Source organism: Ursus americanus, chromosome 24 (genome assembly GCF_024610735.1).
Source record: "Ursus americanus isolate L20-20 chromosome 24, mUrsAme1.1.p, whole genome shotgun sequence".
Classification (NCBI taxonomy): domain Eukaryota; kingdom Metazoa; phylum Chordata; class Mammalia; order Carnivora; family Ursidae; genus Ursus; species Ursus americanus.
In genome coordinates, this window is record NC_142150.1 from 5,792,068 (window position 1) to 5,818,160 (window position 26,093).

General features: G+C 38.9%; 1 protein-coding gene across 50 annotated transcripts in view; it reads right to left on the reverse strand.

Moving 5' to 3' along the window:
• The window catches only part of SOX6 (SRY-box transcription factor 6), a 586,648-nt gene that overhangs the window by 80,635 nt on the left and 479,920 nt on the right, over positions 1 to 26,093 (reverse strand). For 42 of the 50 annotated variants that reach the window (XM_087855313.1, XM_087855321.1, XM_087855326.1 and 39 more), the window contains 2 exons: positions 11,976 to 12,125; positions 6,473 to 6,698 (listed from right to left, as the gene is read on the reverse strand). In XM_087855313.1, coding sequence (XP_087711439.1) covers positions 6,473 to 6,698; positions 11,976 to 12,125 — 376 coding nt within the window. The remainder of the gene's footprint in view (positions 1 to 6,472; positions 6,699 to 11,975; positions 12,126 to 26,093) is intronic. The other 8 variants (XM_045796558.2, XM_045796555.2, XM_045796556.2 and 5 more) reach the window with 3 other exon arrangements.

Here is a 26,093-nt window from a genome sequence, read left to right on the forward strand (position 1 = left end):
CATAGATGAGAGAAATCATATGATAGTTGTCTTTCTCTGCTTGACTTATTTCACTTAGCATTATCTCCTCCAGTGCCGACCATGTTGCAGCAAATGTTGAGAAATCCTTCTTTCTGATAGCTGAGTAATATTCCATTGTATATATGGACCACAACGTCTTAATCCGGTCATCTGTTGAAGGGCATCTCGGCTCCTTCCACGATTTAGCTATTGTGGACAATGCCTCTATGAACATTGGGGTGCATATGGCCCTTCTCTTCACTACATCTGTATCTTTGGGGTAAACAGCCAGTAGTGCAATGGCTGGATCATAGGGTTGCTCAATTTTTAACTTTTTAAGGGACCTCCACACTGTTTTCCAGCGTGGCTGTGCCAATTTGCATTCCCACCAACAATGTAGGAGGGATCCCCTTTCTCCACATCCTCTCCAGCAATTGTTGTTTCTTGCCTTGTCAATTTTTGCCATTCTAACTGGCGTAAGGTGGTATCTTAGTGTAGTTTTGATTTGAATTTCCCTGACGGCTAAAGATTTTGAACGTCTTTTCATGTGTCTGTTGGCCATTTGTATGTCATCATTGGAAAAGTGTCTGTTCATATCTTCTGCCCATTTTATGATTTGTTTATTTGTTTCTCACATATTGAGTTTTAGAAGTTCTTTGTAGATCTTGGATACCAGTCTTTTATCTGTAGCATCATTTGCAATTATATTCTCCCATTCCGTGGGCTGCCTCTTAGTTTTTTTACTGTTTTCTTGGCTGTGCAGAAGCTTTTTATCTTGATGAAGTCCCACAAGTTCATTTTATCTTTTGTTTCTCTTGCCTTTGGAGATGTGTCATGAAAAAGGTTGCTTTGGCCGATGTCGTAGAGGTTTCTGCCTATGTTCTCCTCTAGGATTTTGATGGATTCCTGTCTCATGTCGAGGTCTTTCATCCATTTGGAGTTTATCTTTGTGTATGGTGTGAGAGAGTGGTCAAGTTTCATTCTTTTGCATGTAGCTGTCCAATTTTCCCAGCACCATTTATTGAAGAGACTGTCTTTTTTCCACCCGATGTTTTTTCCTGCTTTATCAAAGATTAGTTACCCGAAGAGCCGAGGGTTCATTTCTGGGTTCTCTATTCTGTTCCATTGGTCTATGTGTCTGTTTTTGTGCCAGTACCATGCTGTCTTTGTGATCACAGCTTTGTAGTACAGCCCGAAATCCGGCATTGTGATGCCCCCAGCTTTGTTTTTCCTTTTCAACAGTTCCTTGGTGATTCGGGCCTTTTCTGTTTCCATACAAATTTAAGGACTGTTTGTTCCAGTTCTTTGAAAAATGTCATAGGTATTTTGATCGGGATAGCATTGAAAGTGTAGATTGCTCTGGGTAGCATGGACATTTTAACTATGTTAATTCTTCCAATCCATGAGCATGGAATATTTTTCCATCTTTTTGTGTCTTCTTCAATGTCTTTCAAGAGTGATTTAGTTTCTAGAATATAGATCCTTTACGTCTCTGGTTAATTCCAAGGTAACATATGATTTTTGGTGCTATTGTAAATGGGATGGATTCCCTAATTTCTCTTTCTTCAGTCTCATTATTTGTGTATAGAAATGCAACTGATTTCTGAGCATTGATTTTGTATCCCGCCACATTACTGAATTGCTCCATAACTTCTAATAGTTTGGGAGTGGATTCTTTTGGGTTTTCCATATAGAGTATCATGTCATCTGCGAGGAGAGACAGTTTGATTTCTTTGCTGATTTGGATACCATTGATCCCTTTTAGTTGTCTGATTGCTGTTGCAAGGACTTCTAGTACTATGTTGAATAATAGTGGCGCGAGTGGGCATCCTTGTCGTGCTCCTGATCTTAAGGGAAAGGCTTCCAGCTTTTCCCCATTGAGAATGATATTTGCTGTAGGCTTTTCATAGATGGTTTTTATGAGATTGAGGAATGTACCCTCTATCCCTACACTCTGAAGGGTTTTAATCAGGAAAGGATGCTGTATTCTGTCAAATGCTTTTTCTGCATCTATTGAGAGAATCATATGATTTTTGAATTTTTCTTTCTGGATAAAATCTAAGACACTGATAGATTTGCGAATGTTGAACCACCCTTGCATCCCAGGGATGAATCCCACTTGGTCATGACGGATAATCCTTTTAATGTACTGTTGGATTCTATTAGCCAGGATCTTGTTGAGGATTTTGGCGTCCATATTCATGAAGGAAATCGGTCTGTAATTCTCCTTTTTCATGGGGTCTTTGCCTGGTTTGGGGATCAAGGTAATATTGGCCTCATAGAATGAGTTTGGTAGCTTTCCTTCTGTTTCTATTTTTTGAAATAGCTTTAGGAGAATAGATATTATTTCTTCTTTGAATGTTTGGTAGAATTCCCCAGGAAAACCATCCGGGCCTGGAGTTTTGTTTTTTGGAAGGTTGTTTATCACTGACTCAATCTCTTCATAATTAATTGGCCAGTTTAAAAAATCAATTTCTTCCTGTTTCAGTCTTGGTAGTTTATAGGTTTCCAGGAAGGCCTCCATCTCTTCCAGATTGCTTAATTTATTGACATAAAGCTGTTGATAAAAGTTTCTAATAATCCTTCCAATTTCATTGGTGTTGGTTGTGACCTCTCCTTTTTCATTCATAATTTTATTAATTTGGGTCCTTTCTCTATTCTTTTGGATAAGTCTTGCCAGTGGTCTGTCAATTTTATTAATTCTCTCAAAGAACCAGTGTCTACTTCTGTTGATCTGCTGTACTGTACTCCTGGTTTCTAATTCGTTGATTTCTGCTCTAATCTTGGTCAGCTGCTTCCTCGTGCGTGGATTAGGCCTGTCCCTCTGTTGCTGTTCCAGCTTCTTGAGGTGAGAATATAAAAACTGCATTTTAGATTTTTCTATTCTTTTGAGTAAGGCTTGGATGGCTATGTATTTCCCCCTTAGGACTGCCTTTGCAGTATCCCATAGGTTTTGGACCATTGTGTTTTCATTCTCATTGGTCTCCATAAATTGTTTAAATTGATTTTTGATTTCCTGGTTTATCGAATCATTCCTGAGCAGGATGGTTCTTAGTCTCCAAGTGTTTGAGTTTCTTCCAAATTTTTCCTTGTGGTTGAGTTCCAATTTCAGAGCGTTGTGGTCTGAGAATATGCAGGGAATAATTTCAGTCTTTTGTTATCTGTTGAGACTTGTTTTGTGACCCAGAACATGGTCTATTCTTGAGAATGTTTCATGGGCATTAGACTAGAATGAGTATTCTTTGGTTCTGGGGTGTAGTGTTCTATATATACCTATGAGGTCCAACTCGTCGAGTATGGCATTCAAAGCTCGTTTCTTCGCTGATTTCTTGCTTAGGTGATCTGTCTGTTGCTGATAGTGGAGTGTTGAGGTCCCCTACTATTAGTGTATTTTTATCTATATGTCTCTTTATTCTGGTTAAGAGTTGGCTTGTGTATCTTGCTGCTCCCCTGTTGTGGGCATATATATTTATAATTGTCATATCCACTTGTTGGGTACATCCTTTAAGAATAATTTAGTGCCCTTCTGTGTCCCTAACTATAGTCTTTAGTTTAAAATCCAATCTGTCTGATATGAGAATTGCTACCCCAGCTTTCTTTTGAGGTCCATTGGCGTGAAAGATGGTATCCATCCCTTTACTTTCAGTCTGAATGTATCTTTAGGTTCAAAATGAGTCTCTTGTAGACAGCAAATGGATGGGTCATTTCTTTTTATCCAATCTGCAACCCTGTGGTGTTTTATGGGAGCATTTAGGCCATTTACATTGAGACTGATTATTGAGAGAGATGATTTTAATGATTCCATGTTGCCAGTAAAGTCTTTGTTTCTATAGATTGTGACTTTCTGTTCTGTATCACTCTTGGGGCCTTTTTACTTTTATAGAACCCCCCTTAATATCTCCTGTAGGGCTAGTTTCGTGGTTACAAAACTGGTCAATGACTGGCAATTCTGGAAGGTCTTTATTTCTCCATCAATTCTGAATGACAGCCTTGCTGGATAAAGGATCCTTGGTTGCATGTTTTTCTCTGAAAGAGCTTTAAAAATGCCCCCCCAGCCCTTTCTCTTATTCCAGGTCTTTGTAGACAGGTCTGACGTAATTCTGATACCTTTGCCTTGGTACGTGAGAAATTTCTTTGCCCTGGCCGCTTTCGATACTGTATCCTTGGATCTAATATTTGTGAAATGCACTATGACGTGACGTGGTGTAGGTTTGTTGTGGTTGAGCTTGGGAGGGGTCCTCTCTGCCTCTTGGACACGAATGTTTGTTTCCTTTGCTAGATTAGGAAAGTTTTCAGCTACAATTTGTTCAAATATCTCTTCTAGACCTCTGCTTTTCTCCACCCCCTCGGGGATGCCGATGATTCTGACATTGGAACGTTTCATTGAGTCAGTAATCTCCCGTAACCTACATTCATTGGCGTGGATTTTTTTGAGTCCAGATTCTATTTTAGCTTTCTCTTCTACTAACCCATCGTCCAATTCACTGATAGTTCTTTTGCCTCATTCACCCTGGCTGTCAGAGCCTCTAGTTTTGACTGCATTTGGCTCATAGAATTTTTAATTTCTGCCAGATTCGCTCTCAATTCCGCCCTTAGAGATTCTATATTCTCATTAACATTTTTGTTAATACTTTTTTCAAGTCTACACATCATCTTGACCATTGTTACTCTGAATTCCATTTCTGATAATTTGGTTATATCCATATCCATTACTTCTGTGGCAGAGGCCACAGTCTCATTGTCTTTTCTTTGCTGGGGGGGGGATTTCTCCTTCTCATCATTCTGATGAGGAGACATTGCGGGGTTGTCCAGAGCCCAAATTATTGACTGGGACTCAGGCTGTGCGCCCTTGTTTTATAGGGATCTTAGGGATGTGGGCTTCTTGATTTTTCAGCCTGCCTTCTGGGGGAGGGGCCTGCCGTGCCGATACTCGGACAACCCTGTTTGGGTAGAGTTTCCGTGTCCCCTGCGAGGGGGAATGGGGATGGGCACTCTCTGAGCCGGTATTTCCAGGCTTTTGTTCTCTGGCGGCTTTCCCTGGCGGTCTGCTGTGCCTCTTCTGAGAGTCAGAGCAGCAGTGGCCGAATCTCAGCCTCTGTCTCAGAACAGAGGGATCGCGGCCCATTCTCCACTGATGTTCTGGCCACTTTAACTCTGCTTCTGTTGGTGCTGCTCAACCCTGCAGCGTCCCGGGGATGTGCGCCTCACACCTGGTGTCCGAGCCCTCACTCCAGGGCCAGCACGTCTCTGTCCTTTGTGTTTCTAATGCCGCCAGCCGCCAGCCGCCCCCGCGCACTCTGAAGCTCTGGCCTTCAGTCTGGTCGCGCACTTCCCGGCTCACGGTCTCAGTCTGCTGTTTCGCGGGTGCCGTCCTCGAGTCCGCCCGCTCCCCCGTGCAGGTGGCTACCGCTTCCCGGCGCCCGAACACGGCGGCTCCCTCCCCCTTCCGTTTATCTTCCGATATCCGTGCGCGGTTTCACGGCTCCCCGCTTCGTACCTCAATACTCAGCGCTGGAGATGTTCATTTGTAGAGATCCAGATGCATCTTCCTGCATCTCAGGCTGATTCCGTGGATGTTCAGGCTGGTCCGGTACCTATCCAGCTCGACTCAGGGGACCGGCTGAAAAAGGGGTCCCCTACTCCTCCGCCAGCTTAACTCCCTCCAGTCTAGTTTTTTTTTTAATTACGTGCCTTCTAGGTGCCAGACATTGTGTTAGGCATTTTATATGCATTTTTCTCTCTGAATTCCCATAACAACCTGTGAGCTAGGTAATAATACTCCCCTCTAAGAGATTAGGAAACTGAGTTCCAAAATATTAAATAACTTTCCCAGGGTCACATAGCGAGTAAGTGAAGGCTCTGAGTCCAAGTGTGTCCGATGCCAAAACCCATGTTTTCCCTCTATACTTCTCACTGGGGTACGAATGTCCCTAGAGATACTTGGCAATATATCAGAGAGTGGAAGAAGCCCGAGGATCATTATGACATATCTTATCAGATATCAACTTTGTTTCATATTATGTCATTGAAGTGTGTCATTCACATTTGTTTTAATGCAAAACTGATATGGGATAAGATGTAAAATTCACATACATTTTAAAAAGAAAATATAAAACTTCAAAGAAGTTTTGGACTCTTGGCAGGCAGCTTGGAGGCCAGGTCCCTTTAGGCCCTTGGAGGGTTCATGATCACTCTTGTCTGCCTAGAATTACTTCAGTGGCAAAGCATTAACCAAACACAGAAATCCCCAAGTCTCTGATTGGCTGGATCTAACGCAGCAGACTCTAAAGAACCCCATCCCAGCAGGATTTATATTGTGACCTTTTCCAAAAGTTCTAATCACCCAAGACACCAAAAGGGGTTACGTTTCAGTAGAAAGGATTTTACTTTTACTTTTTTTTTTTTTTCTTGGACTAAGGAACACTTTGGAAACAGGGATCAGTCATCACTGAACAGGTTTGCTTTCTTTTACCTAATTCATTAATCTCTTCCTGTTGTTGACCTTTCCATTTACCTAAAGAGGATCCTCTTCCCAAGCTTCCTCCAATGGGGCTGGGGATGCTGCTTTTGTTAGGCAGATTAACGGGGCTGGTTTTGCTGGCTGGGAAGAGGCTCTGGGTGGGAGATGTTGGGGACTTGACAGGCTCGGCTGTCTTGGGTCGGGAAGAGAGATTTAGCGGCTGTGCTGCTGCTTCATCCTACAAGAGTTTAACATAAATAATTATTAAAAAAAAAGACAAATGAAGCACATTATCACTTAGTAAGCCACAGTTATTTTACACCTCAGAGACAATGCCACATTCTCCTACAATAATAACAAAAGAAGCTAATTATCTACCTCCTTGAAGATTCATCGGGAGGAAACCTCATTAATTTCCCTGTGTTATGCTTCTATTTACATTAACTGTGTAGTTGGATCATTCTTTTTGCCAAATTAAAATCTGAATTAGCTCACATTACAGCTTAATTTCCTAATGTGTTTTCAAGGATCTAAATTAACCTAGGGCATTTACAAAGAATTATTTAAAATTTCAGCAGCTCTGTAGTGCTTTTGTGTTATTCTCTCTGAAAAGTTCCTGCAACTATAAATAGGCTCTGCAGCTAATTTTTTAATATATATTTTAAATCAAACAATTGCAAGTACTTTAAAAATGGAAACACAGGCTTCCTCTGCTCTCCTGGGCCTCTGCCCAGGGAGCCGCATGCCACAGCATGGTTTCTATGTGGCTTTCTGGGTGTGGACACTCCTCATGGTCTATATTCTGGTCTCTATTCAGGTTTAAAATTAATTTTTGCAAAGAGCAAGCACACATTATAATTATGTTTTATATACCATGCTATATGTAATTTATTTTTCATGTCTAAAGTGATGTCTCTTTATATTCTTTGCTACGTATATTTACAGAATTCTATTTTAAGATGCCTGTCCTCCTATACTGGGCACAGTATTCAAGTATGTGACTTGTAACTCTAGTGTAACCAGGAACTTGAAAGCTAAACTCCTTGCCTTTATTTTGTCTCATTTATCCTGTCATTAAACACATATAACAACATGCCCATCGTTTTAGAAATTTAGTTGTAATATAAACATATCCATTTAAATGTTCAGTTTTAAGATCTATATTATTGTGTTCTACAATAAAATTGTCAGCAAATACTAATTTCTCTTTTGCTTCTGAGAGGCACGGGGAACTTTTTTAATGTCATTTTTTAAAACACAATAGAGCTTGGAAAGAGAACATCCTCCCCTTTGGGAAGAGAGCCTGATCCTAGCTGATCTCTAAGGTCTCCTCCGGTACCATAGTCATTGTTTAAGGGGGGACGAAAAGAAATGCCAGAAAAGGCTACTCAGGAGGAAGATTAGAAAGAGAAAATAGAAACAACATGCACTGAGAAGCCAGTATATACACCAAGCACTGTGCTAGACATTTTCACATATATTAGCTCATTTAACTAGCAATAAGTCTATGAGTTTGGGCAGTATTATTCTAAATTCACAAAGGAGGAAGGGTCAGAATGATAAAATTATAAAGGAGGGTCAGAGTGATAAATCATTGTTCAAAGCCATACATGGAAAGACAACATTTGAATTCTAGTTTACTGGACTCCAAATCCCAGGTCCCTTTTCTATTAAACTATCAGAGAAAATAAGTCATTTGATAACATAGTAAATTTGTTTTTGTCTTGGTAGGAAATAGATAATCTGGCACACCTATGTTGCAATGTACATTTATCTATGTCTAGATGTAGGACGCGTTCTCAGGAAACACGACTGCTATCATTATGCATGTCAAAAATGTCTTATGTGCTTGATTACAATTTACTTCTCTTTACACTCAAAGGACATTTAGACTAATTAGTTCCTTTACTCCTATCTAAATAATAGTCATTTATATGCTACGTATCTAGTTTTCTCCATGTTTCTTTTATTTGGGGTTCACTGAGCTTCTTAGGTATCTGAGTTCAGAGTGTTCTTCAAAGTTGGAAAATTTTCAGCCATTACTTATTCAAATATATTTTTCTGTTCCTTCCTTTTCCTTCTGGGGCTCTTGGTGCATACATTAGGCCAGTTGATGTCCCACAGCACTGACAGTCTTCTATGTATTTCATTTTGGGTAGTTTCATCATTCTGTTATCAAGTTCCCTAATCCTTTCTTCTCTGTTGTCTAATCCCAACAGTAATAATCCAGTATACTTTTCATTTCATCTCAAAAACTGTATTTCTCATCTCCATACATTCCATGGATGTGCTCCATGTCTTGACTTATAATGTTCATGTTTTCCTCTATCTTCTTAAACATATGGAGCTTATAACATCTATTTTTTCAGCTTTGAATATACCCTGATTATTTATTTTTATAATTCAATGATTGCCACTGCCTGCAACCACGATGCTGCTGGGCGCGGGAAGCACCTACCCACTCCCCCAATCAAGTAAATTCTTATTGGTTCTCACAGCATGCCCTGGCCTGACAGAAATTTTGTAAGTGTTTTTTGGGAGGAAGATTTGCCTATCTCTTCATTTGGCTATAGTTGGGTAACCCCGAAATAGCTGTTTTTACTGTCTTAACTACGAAATCTATCATCTGTGCCATTTTGGGGTCTGTTTCTATTGAATGACTTTCTCCTCCTTATTGTTCATGTTTTCTTGCTTTTATAAAAGCCTGGTGATTATTGAATGGATGCTACACACTATGAATTTTACATTGCTGGGTGTTGGAGTTCACGTATTCTTTCAAATATTTGTGGACTTTGTTCTGAGACACAGAAAAATTTCCTTTCCATGCTTGCTTTTAAGCTTGTTAGGTCGGTTCAGAGAAGCCATTAATCTAGGGATAATTTGGTGCCATTACTGAGGTATCACCTTTGGGGCAACACTACTTGATACCCCACATGTCAGAAGATCTTTCCACTCTGGCTAGTGGGAATACAAACCATTCTCAGTCCTTTGTGAACCTTGCAATTGCTTTGCCTGCTACATCTGGTATTTTTCCCTGGTCTCAGAGAGTTTCCTCATGTGTATATGCTGATCAATACTCAGCTAAATCAGGGGAATCTTCTACAGATTTTCGGTACTCTCTCTTGGTGTGCAGCTCTCTCCTCTCTGCTACTCTACCTACTTGGGCATCCCGAAACTCTGACCTCTATGTCTCTACTCAGAGAGCCTGCCATGTTCCACGTGGGTACCCCTCCTTGCACAATGACCTAGAAACTACCTCTAGACAATAAGCTGGAATAATCATAGTACTTGCCTCCCTTGTTTCTCTTCTCTCAGGAATCACTGTCCTATATTCCTATTGCAAATGTCTGAGAATCATTGTTTTATATATTCTGTCCTGTGTTTCAGTTGCTTAAGCTGGGAGACTAAATCTGATCCCTGTTCCTCCATTATAGCTGAACATGGAAATCTCTAGGATTTAATTAGGATCTTTCTTGGTATTCAACTGGATAGTTCAATTACAACCACTACCACCAACACCACCATCATCTTCTTTATTACCATCAGATCATCATCATCACAGGCATCACTATACTTACATTTATGAAACACTCACTCTATGCTAGAGGATTTAAAACCCATAATATTAACTCCCATTTTTCAGAGCAGAAAACTAAAGCTGAAAGAAGTTAAGTAACTTGCCCAAAGTGACACAGATGGTAAAAGTGGTAGAACTGACATTTGAACAACAACAGCAAAAATATTCTGATTTCTGATGTTGATAATTATAGTAGATAAAAATTCTGAGGGAAAGAAGGTATATAAGACCATCTATGTTTAATTTTGTTACCTTCAGCAAGCTATGCCCTATGTCATGTGGTCATGTTATACACAGAGGGAAAGCAATGATTACAGACGGAATCACATTTTAATGACCATAATCCTTTCAATTACCAAATCATGAGATTATTCTCAGAACTTCTTCAGTAATAGGTAGAAGCTATTTTTTTTAATTTAAAACATTTGCTTTACATCTTGATCTGTACATTTTTACCCACACATACAATAAACAATCTAATAAGTATAAAGAATGTTTCCTTTGTTATTAACGTAAAATATAGTCAAGTCAAATTATATAGAGAACTCCCTGAGAATTTGCATGTGGTCAAGTGAGTAATAAAACTCAGTTGGCCCACAAAGCTGGAATGGTAAAAGCAGATGTAAACTTGAATTTAACCAGGGAACATTTTACTCATCCAGTAAAGGCTTGGTTTGGTGCAGTTCCATTTGGCCAAGTCACTTATAAAATGACTTTTTATGTTAAAATATCTAATACTCAATACCTCAAGTCAATAATGTTTGATATTTTCATATTCTAACAACTATAATTAAACAAAGTGCTATGGTTAGAGTTGTAGTGTTCCTTCACAAACAGAAACTCTTGGAACACCAAATAGATAGCCTGTTTCCATAAGTCATGCTACCTTATTAAATGTAAGCTGCCTATTGTCAAACCTCAATATTTCTAACAACAAAGCATAAATGTTCATCTATTTCTTTGGAGATTTTCAAGCATGAGTGGCATTAAATTAATTCCCACCTGCACATTATAAAAATAAAACAATTTCAGTAGTTTTATAGCATTTGATACTGTTTTGTTAGCCTTAGATGTTTCCCTTGTGAAAATTTAATAATTGAAAAATTTCTCCAAATGTAGTACTTTGGGCACATTACAATAATACCTCTGTGCTTAGCCTATCCCTCTAAGTAGAGAAGTCAATGATACAAAACAACCGTTTCTCTGTATTATAAAAACCAACCAGTACCACCTATAGGTACCAGCTGCAGCACAAAGTTGGAGCATATCATCCATTTCCCTCTGTCGCCAAATACCTCCTAGGTGCCACATTCTAAGACACTGAAAATTAGTAAGGAAAGGCATCTATCAATGTCGGAGCCATAACTTGGGAAAGCCTGTTTATCCTCTCACAACTACATGGCGTCAAAGGATGCATAAATAATGACACCACTCATTCCTCAGAGCCCATGTTCACTATCTTTGAAGGCGAGACCTTATCAACAAATCATATGAGGTTCAGCAGGAGATTCTCTTCTGTCCCCTTTTTTTAAAATCAGAAGTTTGAGAACCTCCTTTTCTGGTACTATAAGTTGGCTCCCACCTGTTTAAGGAATTTCGAGAGAAAGTGTCACAAGTCTATGACAAAGACTGGTAATAAAACCGTGGCCATTCATGCCAGTGAACATTAAAAAATAAAAGCCAGAATCCAAAGGGGAAAAACTCCCGAGAAGTGAGTTTGCAGATTTAGGTAAAGATCTCACAATGTGGCACCATTGTTATCAAAAGGGAAACACCTGTTTCTCAGTGCTCAATCATGAAATTTACCATAAAGAGGAGCATTTGGGGTTCCTTTATGCTGCTATGCTTCCTGCTGTTTATTCCCAACCCAGCCTCGTTCACTACTTTTCTTGTGAAGCTGTTTTCCAAACTGTTTTCACCATCCTGCAAAGCAAGTACCTTCACTTGAGTTACAGGGCTGGTCCCTCTCTTTTCATTTTTTATCCCGGTAGGTGAGACTGCCCCTGCTGCGTTTGGTGGCTGTGGAGCTGACGGCATCTTGGCTCCAGGTGACACCTGCATGCTGGCCAGCTGAGCGGCATAGAGCTGCTGCAAAACAGGGAAGACAAACAGTTTCTTTTATAATGCAGCTGAAATTCAGTTTTACGAAAAAGACAAAACAAAACAAAAAACTTACCGTATTGTTAGATAACTATTTCTCTGACAGCCTTGCAATTTCTCCTTCACTATTTTTTTTTTCAAGAGGAAATAAGAGAGACCGAAGAATATAAAGAAAGAGTACTAGCCTGAGAGCCATTGTCCTGTTCCTGGTCCTTCTAGCAATAACTTTATGAACCTGAACAAGGGACTTGGTTGCTCTAGAACTCTGTTTCTTCGGTACAAAAAGAAATTTGACCAAATGGTTTCTAGATTCTTTCCAGTGCCTAAAATTGTTATGAAAAGTTCTTCAAACATCAGTATGTCCATTCATGTAATTTTAATATTCATGAAGTCAGTAACTAATCTGAACTTTCCTACAGATTCCTGGGAGAACATTGTTCTTATTCAATACTGACCGAGCTTCTCTGGGGATGTTGATCCTTCTGGATGACAAGAATGCTGCCCTCAAGATCCCTGAGTCCCAACAACAGTCACTGTTTTCTCCAGGTCTTATTTCTAGGCAGCATATAACATAATCCTCAAGGGAATATAGCCAGCTTCTTAACAAAAAAATGAGATGGAACGAAATGAAAGAAAATAAAGCTTCTTTTTTCCTAGCACAGGATGTTAAATCCTTAACTGATGAGTTATTAGCTTTTGGGTGAAATTGGTAATTAATGAATGGGCTAATCTGCTATGGTTAACCAGAATTCAGATACCTCGATCTTCACACTATTTAATGCTTGGCAACTCCATTCAAATATTTTCTTTTCTTCTTATAATCAAGATTAAGCCATTACCTTGATAGTCATATTTCTATCATAATAAATAGAAAGCTTCCTAGTTCATCAACCACAGGGAAAATAGCTCAAACTTGGCCATATTAGTAAGGGAAAAAAAAAACAGGTGGTTTGTATGTAATTTCCAGCATTACTATCATTCAGATGGACAAATAAAAAAAATTACAGTAATCAAAAACAGACCTTTCAGCACATGTAATTAAATGAAAGCTTAATAAAGAATAATTTGCAAGAGCCAGATGTGCTTATGTCATGATTGTTGCTTTCTTTGGAACAATTTTTCTAATATAACAAGCCTCTAAAGAAATTAAAGTTTCATAATTCTGTATGTGCAATGACTCAGTGGCAAGAAAAATTCACAAGAGTCAGTCAAACTGCTAGAACTTAGGGGGAGAAAAGGCTGCCTTTTCTGTTTCCTTTTTACTCTGTGGTATCCTTTTCCTTTGAAATTCAGCCAGGTGTCTTCAAAGGGGGGGGGCAAGTGAAGCTTCTGAAATTTTTCTGCTTGGATAAAGGCACTGAAGAAAAGTTTTATGCTGAATGGAGTGAAGACGGTTGAGAGCTGAAAAAGTATCGGCCACACAGTATCTGGCATCATGACCAATATGTCCTCCTACTGAGTATTAAAGAGTCATGAAATCTTAGAGAGGCAAGAGTCCTTAGGTATCATTTATGCCTTCATTTTCCCTCAATAATTCACAAGATCAGAAGAAAGTCAATTTTACTCAATTTTGAGTCCTCCAGGAACTTCAACTAGTGAAAGAACACAGAAAAACAAATCCTCGGGAACAAATCTATTTTTTAAAAAGCTGACTAAATTCAGAAAGCCTTCAGATTGAACAATACAGTCGTTTTTTTGCTTCTTAGAAACAATGTTAATTGCTTCCTCTAAAGCTTTGATAACCATTTATTTCCTATCCCTTTCTAGTGGTTTGTACCTAAGAGAGGAAAGACCCCAGAAATGCTGAGATTCCTCAGAGTTCCCTGTGAGCTGTGATCACTGATCGTGGCAAGAAGCAGCATCGCCACATACCATAAAACTTACAGAGCTGGGTCAACTGGATAGTAGGACGTCAGATAAGATTGAGTAGAATAAGCCTTGAAATAAAAATCAGAAAATAGAGCCCAATATAAAGATAGAAGGCGCTCACGAAAGTAAAAATTGTCACATCCTGTCTAACAAAATACGTAATTTTAGATGTAAGTACCATGTTTTTCAGACTGAAGACCTCAGATCTGACCTAGTTAAAAAGAATGCCATTCACATAGGTGCAGGTTTACCAAACGATTTCAGAGACAGCTCATCTTCTAAGCTAACACTGAGTATGTTCTATATGCAGGTCTCTGTGTTAGAAGGTGTGGAGGAGTCAAAGTCTTGGAACAAGCACATAGCTTTGGAGAAGATGTAAGATATCGATCCTGAACACCTGATGTGAACCTTTTTGTGGCGCTTATCACTTTTTTTAAACCTGTGTTTAGTTGTGCACATATGCCTTATCATGCTGGATAGACTGTAAGCTTACGGAAGTCACGGTCCACCTGATTATTTCTGAATTCCTAGCAGCGAGAATAGTGCCTTGCAAATAAAAGATAACCAATCAATATTTTCTGAATTAATATGCTATATAAAATCACTGGATGTGAGGAGGGAGAGATATTCTCTATAAATGAGGCAACAGAAGTGGTATATGGTGATATTTATCATATATAATGAATAATTTTATGCTGTTGAGCTTAAAAAATATAAAAGGAAAATAAACCCAACCTAAATTACATTTCACAAGAAATTATTCTTTTGAAGTCATTTGTTCAAACGTTGACTAGAAAGCTTTTCGGGAACTGCTAACGTCAGTCACCTGTCCCAGACTTCTCTGACGCCAATTCTACTGTCCAGCAGCAACTGAGGGGCAGTACCGATTTTTCTTCTCAGTCTAGTTACTTATGAACTTAAAGTGTTTCTAAATGCTACTGCATCCTTTTTGGAAGAACATAAAATATGAGTTATTCAAATAAATAGCTTTAGTTCAAAAACTCCTTTGCGGGCTAATGGTTTGGGAAAGAGAAAGGTTAAACTCTGATTAACTGTTGCATAGGAGTTTACAAAAGTGTCTTTCCACACAGGATTCTGAGATCATGGGTCATAGTCACAATGATGATAATGATGAATATTCATTTCCAAACACAGTTGAGGTTTACAAAACCAACAATGTAGTAAAGCTTATGACAGCCTTAGCCAGAGTCTCATAAACATTTAAACTTTGGTGAAGACTGCTTCTGTAAATATAGATTTTTTTCCAATGTTCAGTGATTGTTTGGGATATTGTTTCTTTATCCAAGATATATAAAAGACATGCAGTGCATACATGTAAAAAATGAGCCCAGCTAAATTATTTTTCAAAATTATAAAATCACTCATATTTTATAGGAGCAGTTTAAGAAATGCTTTTACTATTTTATGGCTAAAAATATTCCATCTTTATTATTATTAGTTCAGGTTTAATAAAGTAGCCAGTATTAAGATTTTGGTATGCTGAAAAATGCCACACTTAGCCCAGAACTGAAAGGGCCTGATCAGATCATTTAGTCTAGTTTTACCTCCTCATTCTACTGATGAGCATTGGACTATGGAAGAGAAGCACCATGCTCAAGATGGCCTAACCAGTTAGCATTCGTACTAGAAGAACACTCTAGCTCTCATTTCAACCTTACCATTTAAAGTAGAAATGACTGTATGATGCACCAACCACTGCACCTTGCAGGCACATTTCCAGCATTGACGAACTTGTTCAATGGCAAATCTTTATCAGATGCTTACTATTAACTAAATTATGCTAAATACCGGAGGTGCAATAACAAGCAACTCAGAAATAGCCCCTGCCTTAATGGAGCTAGAAAGAAAAACTGATATTAAGTAAATGCTTAGACAGTAACTATGAATTATGGTTAGGTTGAGTGCTAAGAAAGAAAAATACAGAATGTCAAAAGACCATCGAACAAAGGTATTTAACATAGTCTGGAGAATTAAAATGGCTTCTCTAAGGAAGTAATACTTTAAGTAAGAACTATCCAGATGGAAAGGTTATAAAGAACATTCCAGAAAAAAAAGAACACTGATTATTATGGCTCTGAGGTAGAAGAGAAGAGAACATTTCAAGAAACTAAAAAAGGGCCAACGTGGCAGGACTATTGAGTGAGGGTAGAGTGCCATGAGAAGAGGCTAGAGAGGGGTAGAGTCTTTTAGGTCACATTAATCATTTTAGACCGTATCCCTCAAAAAAGAAGTATCTAGAAAAAGCAGTGAACTAAAACCAAGACACAAAGAATCCTTCCTATGCTTTACCACCAACTCATTGACCAATCTTTTAAATAAATTAGATTAAGAAAATCCTATGAAGAGCTCACAAATCCATAAACACATACCTCTAATACTGTTTCTAGAGTTCAGTGTCCTGAGACTAGCTTCAAAGAACAACCTATCTTGCATTTGGATCCTAGTGATACTTTAATAACTAGGCCTACTTACATTTAACACAAAACAATCGGTCTACCAAACTCAGCCCTATGGTGAAATTCTTGAGTGTCTTGGAGTATAAACACTAGTCCATGGTCAGGACCTAAAAACTGTATTGTGTCAGAGTCATTTTATAACACTATCACACTTGGGAAGAGAGTCCTGCTTTACCCCCAGTACAGTCACATTCATGTCAAATTATAATGAGTGGTGTCACGGGGCACCTAGACTTAACATAATGCTAAATATGCAAGTATATTTTTACCTGCTTTCTATGATTAAAGCCTGTAAGATCTCCAACAGAGAGCCCCATAGAAAAAAAGGTGCAAGGCCTGTATTCTCATAATCACACGATTTTCACATAACCACATAACCATTCATCCAGCCATTCAGTCATCACCTCCATTCATTCATGTGTTCATTCAACAAACATATATTGTACACTAACTTGGTCAGGTTCTGTCAGGCATTTTACATTTATTATTTTATTTAGTTTTCAAAATAACTATATAAAATGGGAATTATTATCTATTTTAGAGTCGGTCTCACTTTAAAGCCCATGTACTTTAAATAAGCTAGACAGTGAATAATAATGAAACCCATTTCCTGTTCCTAGCCACCAGACAAGAATCATTGTCCAAGGAGAAGAGAGATTCTGTTGTTGCTGCTGTTGCAAGTTCTCAAATAGCAAACTATATTTCCAGATGTCTTGCAGCGACTTTCTCTCAAATGGCACTTCACAGTCCTCAAATACGGAAAGAGTTAATGGTACCACCAGCCACCTTGAAGGAGCAAGGGGCACAATTTTGATCTAAACAATTTCTGAGCCATAAGAGAAGACACTCGAAATACCCTAGCGACACATATTTAATAGACTGATAAAACTATGCAGAGTATAGGTAGAAATAGGAAAACTTGATAAAAATGGAAATTGACAGGGGCTTTAAATTGGCACCAGTATGCTCCAGTATATGGAAACCAACAGTAAAAAAAGCAGGCACAGCTTCACACACTAGATTCTCTTTGGAGTAAATTCTCCTGTGTTTTGTCATTTCAATTAGAAAGGGCATTTTAAAGTGGCCTGTCGGAATCTGGCCTAGAGAGAAAGAAAAAACATTTTTCCTCAAATACAACTAGCCTATTGGTGGATAATGAAGTGAAGAAGGGAAGGGAAAATGCTATTCTATAAAAACAGATTCAATAGGCACTACTGAAAGCTTTCAACCCCAACACTTATATTTACCCCATTAGCCCCACATAATATCTGAGAACCCCAGACCCTCAGCCCTGGTTAATTCAGATTCCATTCTTGTGCACCACACACTACTGGGGGCAGTGGTGGGGAGGCAGCGGGCAATTGGAGATGTTAGAAGAAACAAGCAGGGTGGGTGAGGGGCATCTTTAAGGAAATGTCACTATTTACTTGATTGATGCTGCCTAACACAAGCCCGGCTCAGTTCTCCAGGGACATCCTGGGTTTTGTTACCTTCTCAAAACAATGCTGATGACCATTCCTCTGCCTACCAAGCAAGGCACGCCATAAAGCTGGACAAGCTCAGCTGTGAGGCTGTGAGAAGGTAGAACGGAGACAGGGGTAATTAAGCAGCATGATTTAGTGCTTGTTCAGCACAGGGAAGAAAATATGTCAGTAACAAGTCATTACAGACTGGTTGGGGAGGGGGTGCAGCGAAAGCTTAAAAATAATTTGAAAGAGATCACAAATACTTTTACTTCTCATAAACCTCCAATGTCAACAAAGCGATCCAGGAAATATAGCTGTGGTTTTATGGAAGGAAAGAACTGAAGTCCTTGTTTTTCAGCATAGAAGGTACTTGTTTAGCTATACCCCTAATATTTGACACCAAAGAAAATTGGCTTGTAGGGATAGGAGATGAGAAGGAATAGGAGAAGAGCTACCACTCTCACTCCTCACATATGGGGTTAATTTCCAAGTCAGCCTCCTTGCTTCTCCTGCCATGTTCTTCCTTTTCCTATTAACCCGTCTTGTTTGTCATAATCCTACTCATCTTTTGAATCTCAAGTCAAAAATCACTTTCTCCTTAAAGCCTTATCTGACCCCTGCCTCTTTTGTGCTCCCACCATCTCTCTTCTATTCCTGTGTACTCTATGGAATGTCTTTTTTTTTTTTCTTTATCTCCCAGCAGATTACAAGCTTCTTAAGGGAAGGACTGAGTCTTATTTATGTCCCTAGCACCTAACATCATGCCTGGCATTTAATAGATGCTCTCTTAACACTGACCACTAAAACTCCTTTATTTCCCTTCTTGTCTGTATCATTTTGGAATCATTATCATTTCTGCCCACGCCCTTTTCTTCATATACCTTTCCTTACACCCTGTCCAAAAGGAGCCCCAGAGATGGAAGTCATCTTTCTCTGTTTTGGTCTTCTTGAACCTATAAGCATGTAGGTTCATTAAGTCATGCACTGATTTTCTTACAAGGAAACACCAGATAACACAATGTTAGCAGAAGGAAGAACTGTAAACATCATCCAATCCAACCCCTTCGCTTTACAGATGAGGGAAACTCAAACCTATTGAGGGAAGGTGATTTGCATAAGAATACCAAGGGGCAAGCAGTAGATAGAAGGAAACCTAGAACCCAGATTCACTACTTGCTCCCTTCGGTGTTCGCATAGACTCTTTTCTCCTTGTGTCCTGTTCTCTTAGGGAACTCAGTGCAAATAGAACACTTACATTTTATCAGAGCTTTTGATCTGGACTACATAAAAGGATTGTTTTCCCACCATTCCCCTAGAATTAAAAGAGAAATGTATCCAGTATGTACTTGAAAGGTAATCACTGGGCACCCAACAATAATTTATGTTGTTGAATTTTATTTTAATATTTGTTTTAAAATGTACAAATTTTAAAATGCAACTACAGTAATTAGCTTAAGGTAATTATAATCATGTTAAGGTATTTTCAGATTTTTAAAATAAAAGTTTATGGAAATACACACAAAGGGCCAAAAATCTGTCTCAGGTGAGAGTGGACCTATTTCACCACCTTTGGGACTTCAGCTATTTGCCTTTCCACAACAACTACAGGAAATATAGAACAAGCATTGATGGTAAGCCATTGGAAAGCCAGGACCTGTTTAATTCATTTCATTATCCCCTGCAGCCTGCTCAAGAATGTCAAGTAAAGAAAAATGAATCGAAAAAAAAGTTTTCCTGGCTAGAGATCCTCTTGCCTATTTTCTAGAGCACTGAGTAGTTCCACTGATATAAGCCTTGTGCTTATGGGGTGGGGAGGCAAGAGAATATGCTGGGTATAGGAGAGGAGAAGCTGTAAAAAAAAAAAAAAAAAAAAAAAAAAAGTAAAGAAAAAAGAAAAGGCAAGAGGCTCAGGTCAATGGTCCTACCGTTCCATGAAGAGAACTTTTTTAAAAAGTTCTGAATAAGGGGCGCCTGGGTGGCACAGCAGTTAAGCGCCTGCCTTCGGCTCAGGGCGTGATCCCAGCGTTCTGGGATCGAGCCCCACATCAGGATCCTCCGCTATGAGCCTGCTTCTTCCTCTCCCACTCCCCCTGCTTGTGTTCTGTCTCTCGCTGGCTGTCTCTACCTCTGTCAAATAAATAAATAAATAAAATCTTTAGAAAAAAAATTCTGAATAAATCAGGTTGAGCGCCCAGTCAGTCATCTGCTACAACAACAAAACAAACAAAACAAAACAAAACAAAACAAAACAAAAACCACCAGAATTACTTCTTGGATTACATCAATTATATTGGAATGAGTTCAGAAGAGCTTTTCGTCATGGAACATAGCTGCACAGTGCAAATAACTAAGTATAAACAAAGTGACTCCCAATAATTTTAACAAGAAAACTCGGTCTCTCCCTGCTTCTTCCAGGTATCTTTCTTTTAGGGTGCCAAATAAAGTATGTAAATACATAACGCTTTATTTACGGAAATAAAGTTCAGTCATTGAAACAATTAGTACTTTGGTTCTTGACGCAAGTTATTCAAAGAGGTGATAATGAGGGCAGTTGGAAATCGACATTATGGGAATGAATCTGACTGTTTTCCTTCTGCTTCCAAGAGCTGGGCAGGCACTGCGGAAGAGACCCAGCTCTCTGAATGGGCTCCAAGTGGTACAGCTTGCATTCGTAACGCTCTTTTAACTCTCTAGTCACAAAGCTGTAGCTCATCAGAGAAACTTAAACAAGTGCATTTTGACTCTACCAATAGGAAATAAAAACTCATCGGAGCCCAGAAGTTGGATTTGAAATCTAAGGATTATTTCCCATAGCCATTAAGTCACAGGGAAATTTCAATGGGTATACATATATTTGAGTACATGTGCTGAGTTCAACAAAGTACTTTTTTAGTAAATGAGTATATGTTAGGTTCCTAATATTTAAAAGCATTGTTTCTTTGTAACCAAAATGTGAATTTTGGTTCAGATTCATTCAAAAATTATTTATTGAGTGGTAACTAATGGCCAGGCACTATTTGGGAAAACAGAAGTGAGCAGTGAATTTGGAGCAGGGAGAGGGGAAGAGACAACGATAAATAAGCACGTAGATAAATGTAACTTTGATGCTAATATGGGCCATGGAATATAAAGTGACGTATACCAATATGGGGGAGGGGGTATTTTTAAATATCGAGGAGGTCAGGAAAACTAAAAGAAGGGGCATTTGAGTAGAGACCTGAAAGAAGTGAGGGAGTAAGCCATGTCACTACCCAGGGACAGCATCCCAGGCAGAGGCAAAGGATAGGTGAATGTCCTGAGGCAAAGAGATGCTTGTGCTTAGAATGTATGAGGAACAGCAAGGAGGCCAGTGTGGCTGGAGCAGAGTGAGCTGGGCAAAGGGTGATGGGTCAGATGTCAAAAAGAGGTCAAGGGAGCCAGATCATGTAGACCTCAAACACTATCAGACAGACTTCGGATTCCATTCCGAGTTTCCGGGTTTCTAGGAAACATCATTACAACAACATGGCAGACCTGGAAATCCCTCAGCAATACCCACAGAAAAATCTGGAGATATGCCAGGACTGCCTTGCCTTGGCCCATGATGACTGCCAAGAAACCAGATGCTGTTGCTTGAAAAATATTCTACAACTGCTCAGCTTCTATGCCCTTCGATTGCCATCCATAATGAAGCCTCCAAAACAACAGAATGAAGACAAATATGAGTGAGTATCCGATGAAAAAAGAGTAAGTTTTTATTTAAATTGTTCAAAAAATATATTTGGGAAAACAAAATTGCTTGAAAGAAAAGTATAATATTTTCTAAATGCTCTTTTTGTTCACTTTAATCAATGGACAGAACAAATGTTACTGGTTGGAAATAAACATATTTATTATATGAAAATGCTTTTAGTGTTTTTAAACTGAACTTGGTTTTTAATTTCTCAGGAGACTATGGAAGACTGAACACAAGAGTCATGCTAATGAACAAAATCCATGCCTATGATGAAATGCACAGATTTATTAAACAGAAATTTCATATCAATAATATTAACATGAAATGTACACTCGAAGCAATTATTCAGGGAGGTAAGGATGTATTTTGAATTCACTTTCAAGTGATAAAGTAAACTCGATAAGAAATAATACAAGATGTCCTCTTCTTACTTTCCTCGTTTATTTTCTTCTGTATTTTTTAAATTCAAATAAATGTTTTACCCTGTTTCAGATCCACCTCCACTAACTGTCATTTTTTGAACTGCAAATTATTAATATTGCCAATTGGAGAAGTTCAGCATATTTTGCAGTATGTAAATATGCCATCTGTATCCTACAGTAATACCCATGGCTTACTCCCTAATTAGCAGAAAGGAATGATACCTTATCCATAGCAGCCATGGTAAAAATCATTCAAATAGTGTGTAATAAACATGCAACACAGTTTATTGTCACCAGATGTAATACTGATACATATATCAACAGCCCACCTTTAAAAATCCTTATAGCAGATGAAGCAGGTAATGGTGAATATAAAGGACTAAAGAAGACACTTAGAAAAATAAGGTTTATATGTTGCTGTGAGAGGCAGGACGGCACAGTGATTAGAGTGCACACTCTTTTGTCAGAACTCTGTAATCTAAGGCAAGGTTATTTAATCTCTCTGGGTCTTAAATTTCCACATCTTTAAGATGGGAAAAATAATAGTACCTACTCCAAAGACTGTTGTATGGAGCAAATGAGTTAATGCACGTAACATCAGAGAAGAAGGGCACACCATAAAGATTCAATTCTTGTAGGCTCTTATTCCTATCAGGATATTCTCTTGAAGAGATATCACTCCAAAGATCTTACTCAGAAAAACATCCGGCCTTTTTATTCAATTTAGCAAAAATGTATTAGGGATACAAAGATGAAGAAGATACGCTGCCTCTCAGGAGCTCACAGCAAGGAGAGGGAGGAGAAGGGGAGAGAGCTACAATATGATGAACGGTAGCACAGAAGCATTTACAAATTACTACTGGGATACCAGCACTGGGAACAGTTAGGGATTTTCCCCCCAGCTTTATTGAGATATTGGCAAAAAATACTGTGTCAGGTGTACAATGTGATGACATGAGATATATATATATATAATGTGAAATGATTACCAGAATAATGTGAGTTAACACACCCATCACAGTTAGTTTTGACTAGGATAGTTAGGAAAGCTTTGCTTATGTGGAAGCTCTGGAAAGAGATCCTATGTTAACTAAAATGTTTAAGTAATGCTATAAAATTATTTAATCAAAAAAAACCCGCCAATAATCCTGAGCAGAATGAATACCCAGCCCTAGAACGTGCAGTGTTCAGATTTAACAGAGTTTCTGTTCTGCTTTTATTAACGGGACCCCCCCCCCAAAAAAAAAAAAACCCATTCCTTCAGGCTAGCACCCAGACTGCTTCACAGAACTAAGATGGTCACACTAAAGGCCAAGGTGACTTTGAGAAGCCTGAAGATTTATAAAACCTCAGGCACTTCTCTAGTAAAGGGAAACCACCCGTGGCTATTCAGAACTTTGTTCTGTTCTCGGTGGTTTTTTTTTGTTTTTGTTTTTGTCCATTGCTGGACAAAGAAAATCTTTAAGCATTCAAGATCCTAATTTAGGAGGGATATTTCAGAATCTCAGTACCTCATGTAAGCCTACCATAACACCTCTGGAAGACTCTCATTACATGATGTAAAATCGCAGCTTTAGTTTGTTAAGAGGGCGTGATTCCGAGTGGACCGTGAAATATTTATGTCTCTGTGCAGCTCTTTGAAGGAATAATCTTATGTTTTCGTGCCTGTCGTGGGTCAGAGGTTCAAATCAGCACTTCTTTCTGTCACTCCTTATATGTTTTACTATAATTTACAGCTCAGCAAGAGGACTCATAAAACAAAAGTGTCTATTTTATTTCAGCAACTAATTCTGGTTAATCAAAGATTTCCAGCCAAACAACCCAGCATGAGACTCTGCATGGAAAATATGAGGAGAACAAAGCATTTTGTCAAATAACACATCTCATGATGTAAACACATATGTCTCTTAGAGGGAATTTTATCGTTTCCACATTATCGGCATACAAAAGGAGCATTCTTGTCGCAGACCTGGTGCGACTGTGGAGGCATCGTCACTGGAAACAAGAGCCTGATTAGGTTCCCACACAGATATGAATAGACTTTCCTTTTTTAGTGAAATCGCTGCTTTTATTCCTTTTTAAAACAGACTGGTAATTGTCACCCTAAAAACACCGAATTGTACTAGGGCAACATTTGTTTCTGCTCTTTTTTCCCATCATTTTAGAATCAGCCAATAACGTTACTATCCCTTCTGGTTGGTCCTCTTCTGGAAAGTCTGAGTTAATCCACAGCTGTGTGAATGTGAAAAGGGGACACAGCAGGCAAAGTCTGTTGGGTCTCTCGTCTGCTAATAAAGTGCACAGTCTGCAGGACAGATGTTAAGAGGATCTGTTAAATAAGTCAGTGGCAGAGATCCTGACCTCCGCCAAGGAACATTTTATTATTCCAGAAAGGGGCATAATTGCACAATTAGAAGAACCATAGCTTTTCTTTATAGATTTTTACTCCTTGCTTCATCATTTGTTTGAAATACAGTATCAGGGCCCATTCACTGAGAAGCAATGTGCTAAATACGATTGGGTTTAGTACAAACTTCAGATTACAAGATTTCCCCAAGTCCCAGGGAAATGGTTGGACCTTGGCTTTGCTTCAATCTTAAACAGTTTTGTTTATTCTGCATGTATCATTACACTATTTGTACAGTTTCACTTGCCACAGGGTACCATTGTACTAAAGGGACTATGAATCTTACCAAACAGAGTTCCCTAACTATTAAATCTAGTGTAATGGGAAATGTAAACTAGAGATCAAATTAATAGAGGAATATCACATCATAAAGTTGTTCGCTATACCTTATACCACTTTACCATTTACGGTGTGAATAAAATCATGTCTGCCACATGCATTGCAAATTCCCAGTGTGGTATGAAAGGCACTTTGTGATCTGACCCCTTGCTTACCTTTCCAACCTCACCAACTATAGCTCTCGTACACCCGGCCTGTGCCAGACTGTTTGTCGTTTCCTGAATGCGCCATGCTGTCTGCAGCTTCTACACCTCCAGGCATGCTGTGCTCCTTGTCTGGACTGCTTTTTCTCTGTTCCCTCTGCCACGCTCTATCCTTGCCCCGTAAACCTGGAGAGTTTCCACTCTCCTTTCAAGATTCCATTTTAACATCACCTCGTCCATGAAGATCGCCCGTATTTCCCCAGGCAGACCTAACACCTCCTCCTCCCGCAGTGTTCTCATTCTGCATGCACATCTATTTTAACAATTCTCACGTGGTTTACTAGACTGCGGGCCCTCTGAGGGCAGGGATCAAGGTCTGACCTTAGTATCCTGCAAGTAGAAAAGCGTGCTTACTACACACAGTAGGTACTTAATAAACATTTGGGGGAATCGACGCAGGAGTGAATTAATTAAATAATAAATCCCTTTTTTCATGTTAATATAAATTTATATTCTGGCCTTGTGGCTACCACCAGCACTGTTACACGGTCTTATACTTGAATATGCTTTATTTTGTTTTTTTAAAGGATCATCTTCATTAGGTTGGTACATTCAATTGCAAAAAAATCTATCATTACAAAAACTCATCCCCACCCATCCACACCTAGAGTATGTAGAGGCATGAGCTACACTGTCTTCTTGGCCATGTTTCAGTTTGGTTCAGTTCATTTCTTATAAATGTATTTAAAGGAAGCAATCAATTTTAGCTCTTCACTGTATTGTCTCACAATTCCGCATATCCTAACCCAGGCCACATACAAGCTGTGTGGCTTTGGTCATGTTAATCCATCTTTCTGGACCTCAGTCTCTTCAACTGTAAAACCAGAAACTTCACATAATACTTGACAGTGTGTAAAGCACTTTTCATAAGGATTTTCTTATTTATTCTTCACAACTGCCCTTTGGGGCGAGTATTACTCCTAATCTCATTTAATGGAATCTGGGCATAGGAAGGTTAATTTGCCCATGCTCATGGAACTGGTGGTAGAGTTCAGATTTGGCCCTCAAGGCCTCTGAAGCCCTTTCCAGCTCTGAAAATCTATGCAATTTACAATCGC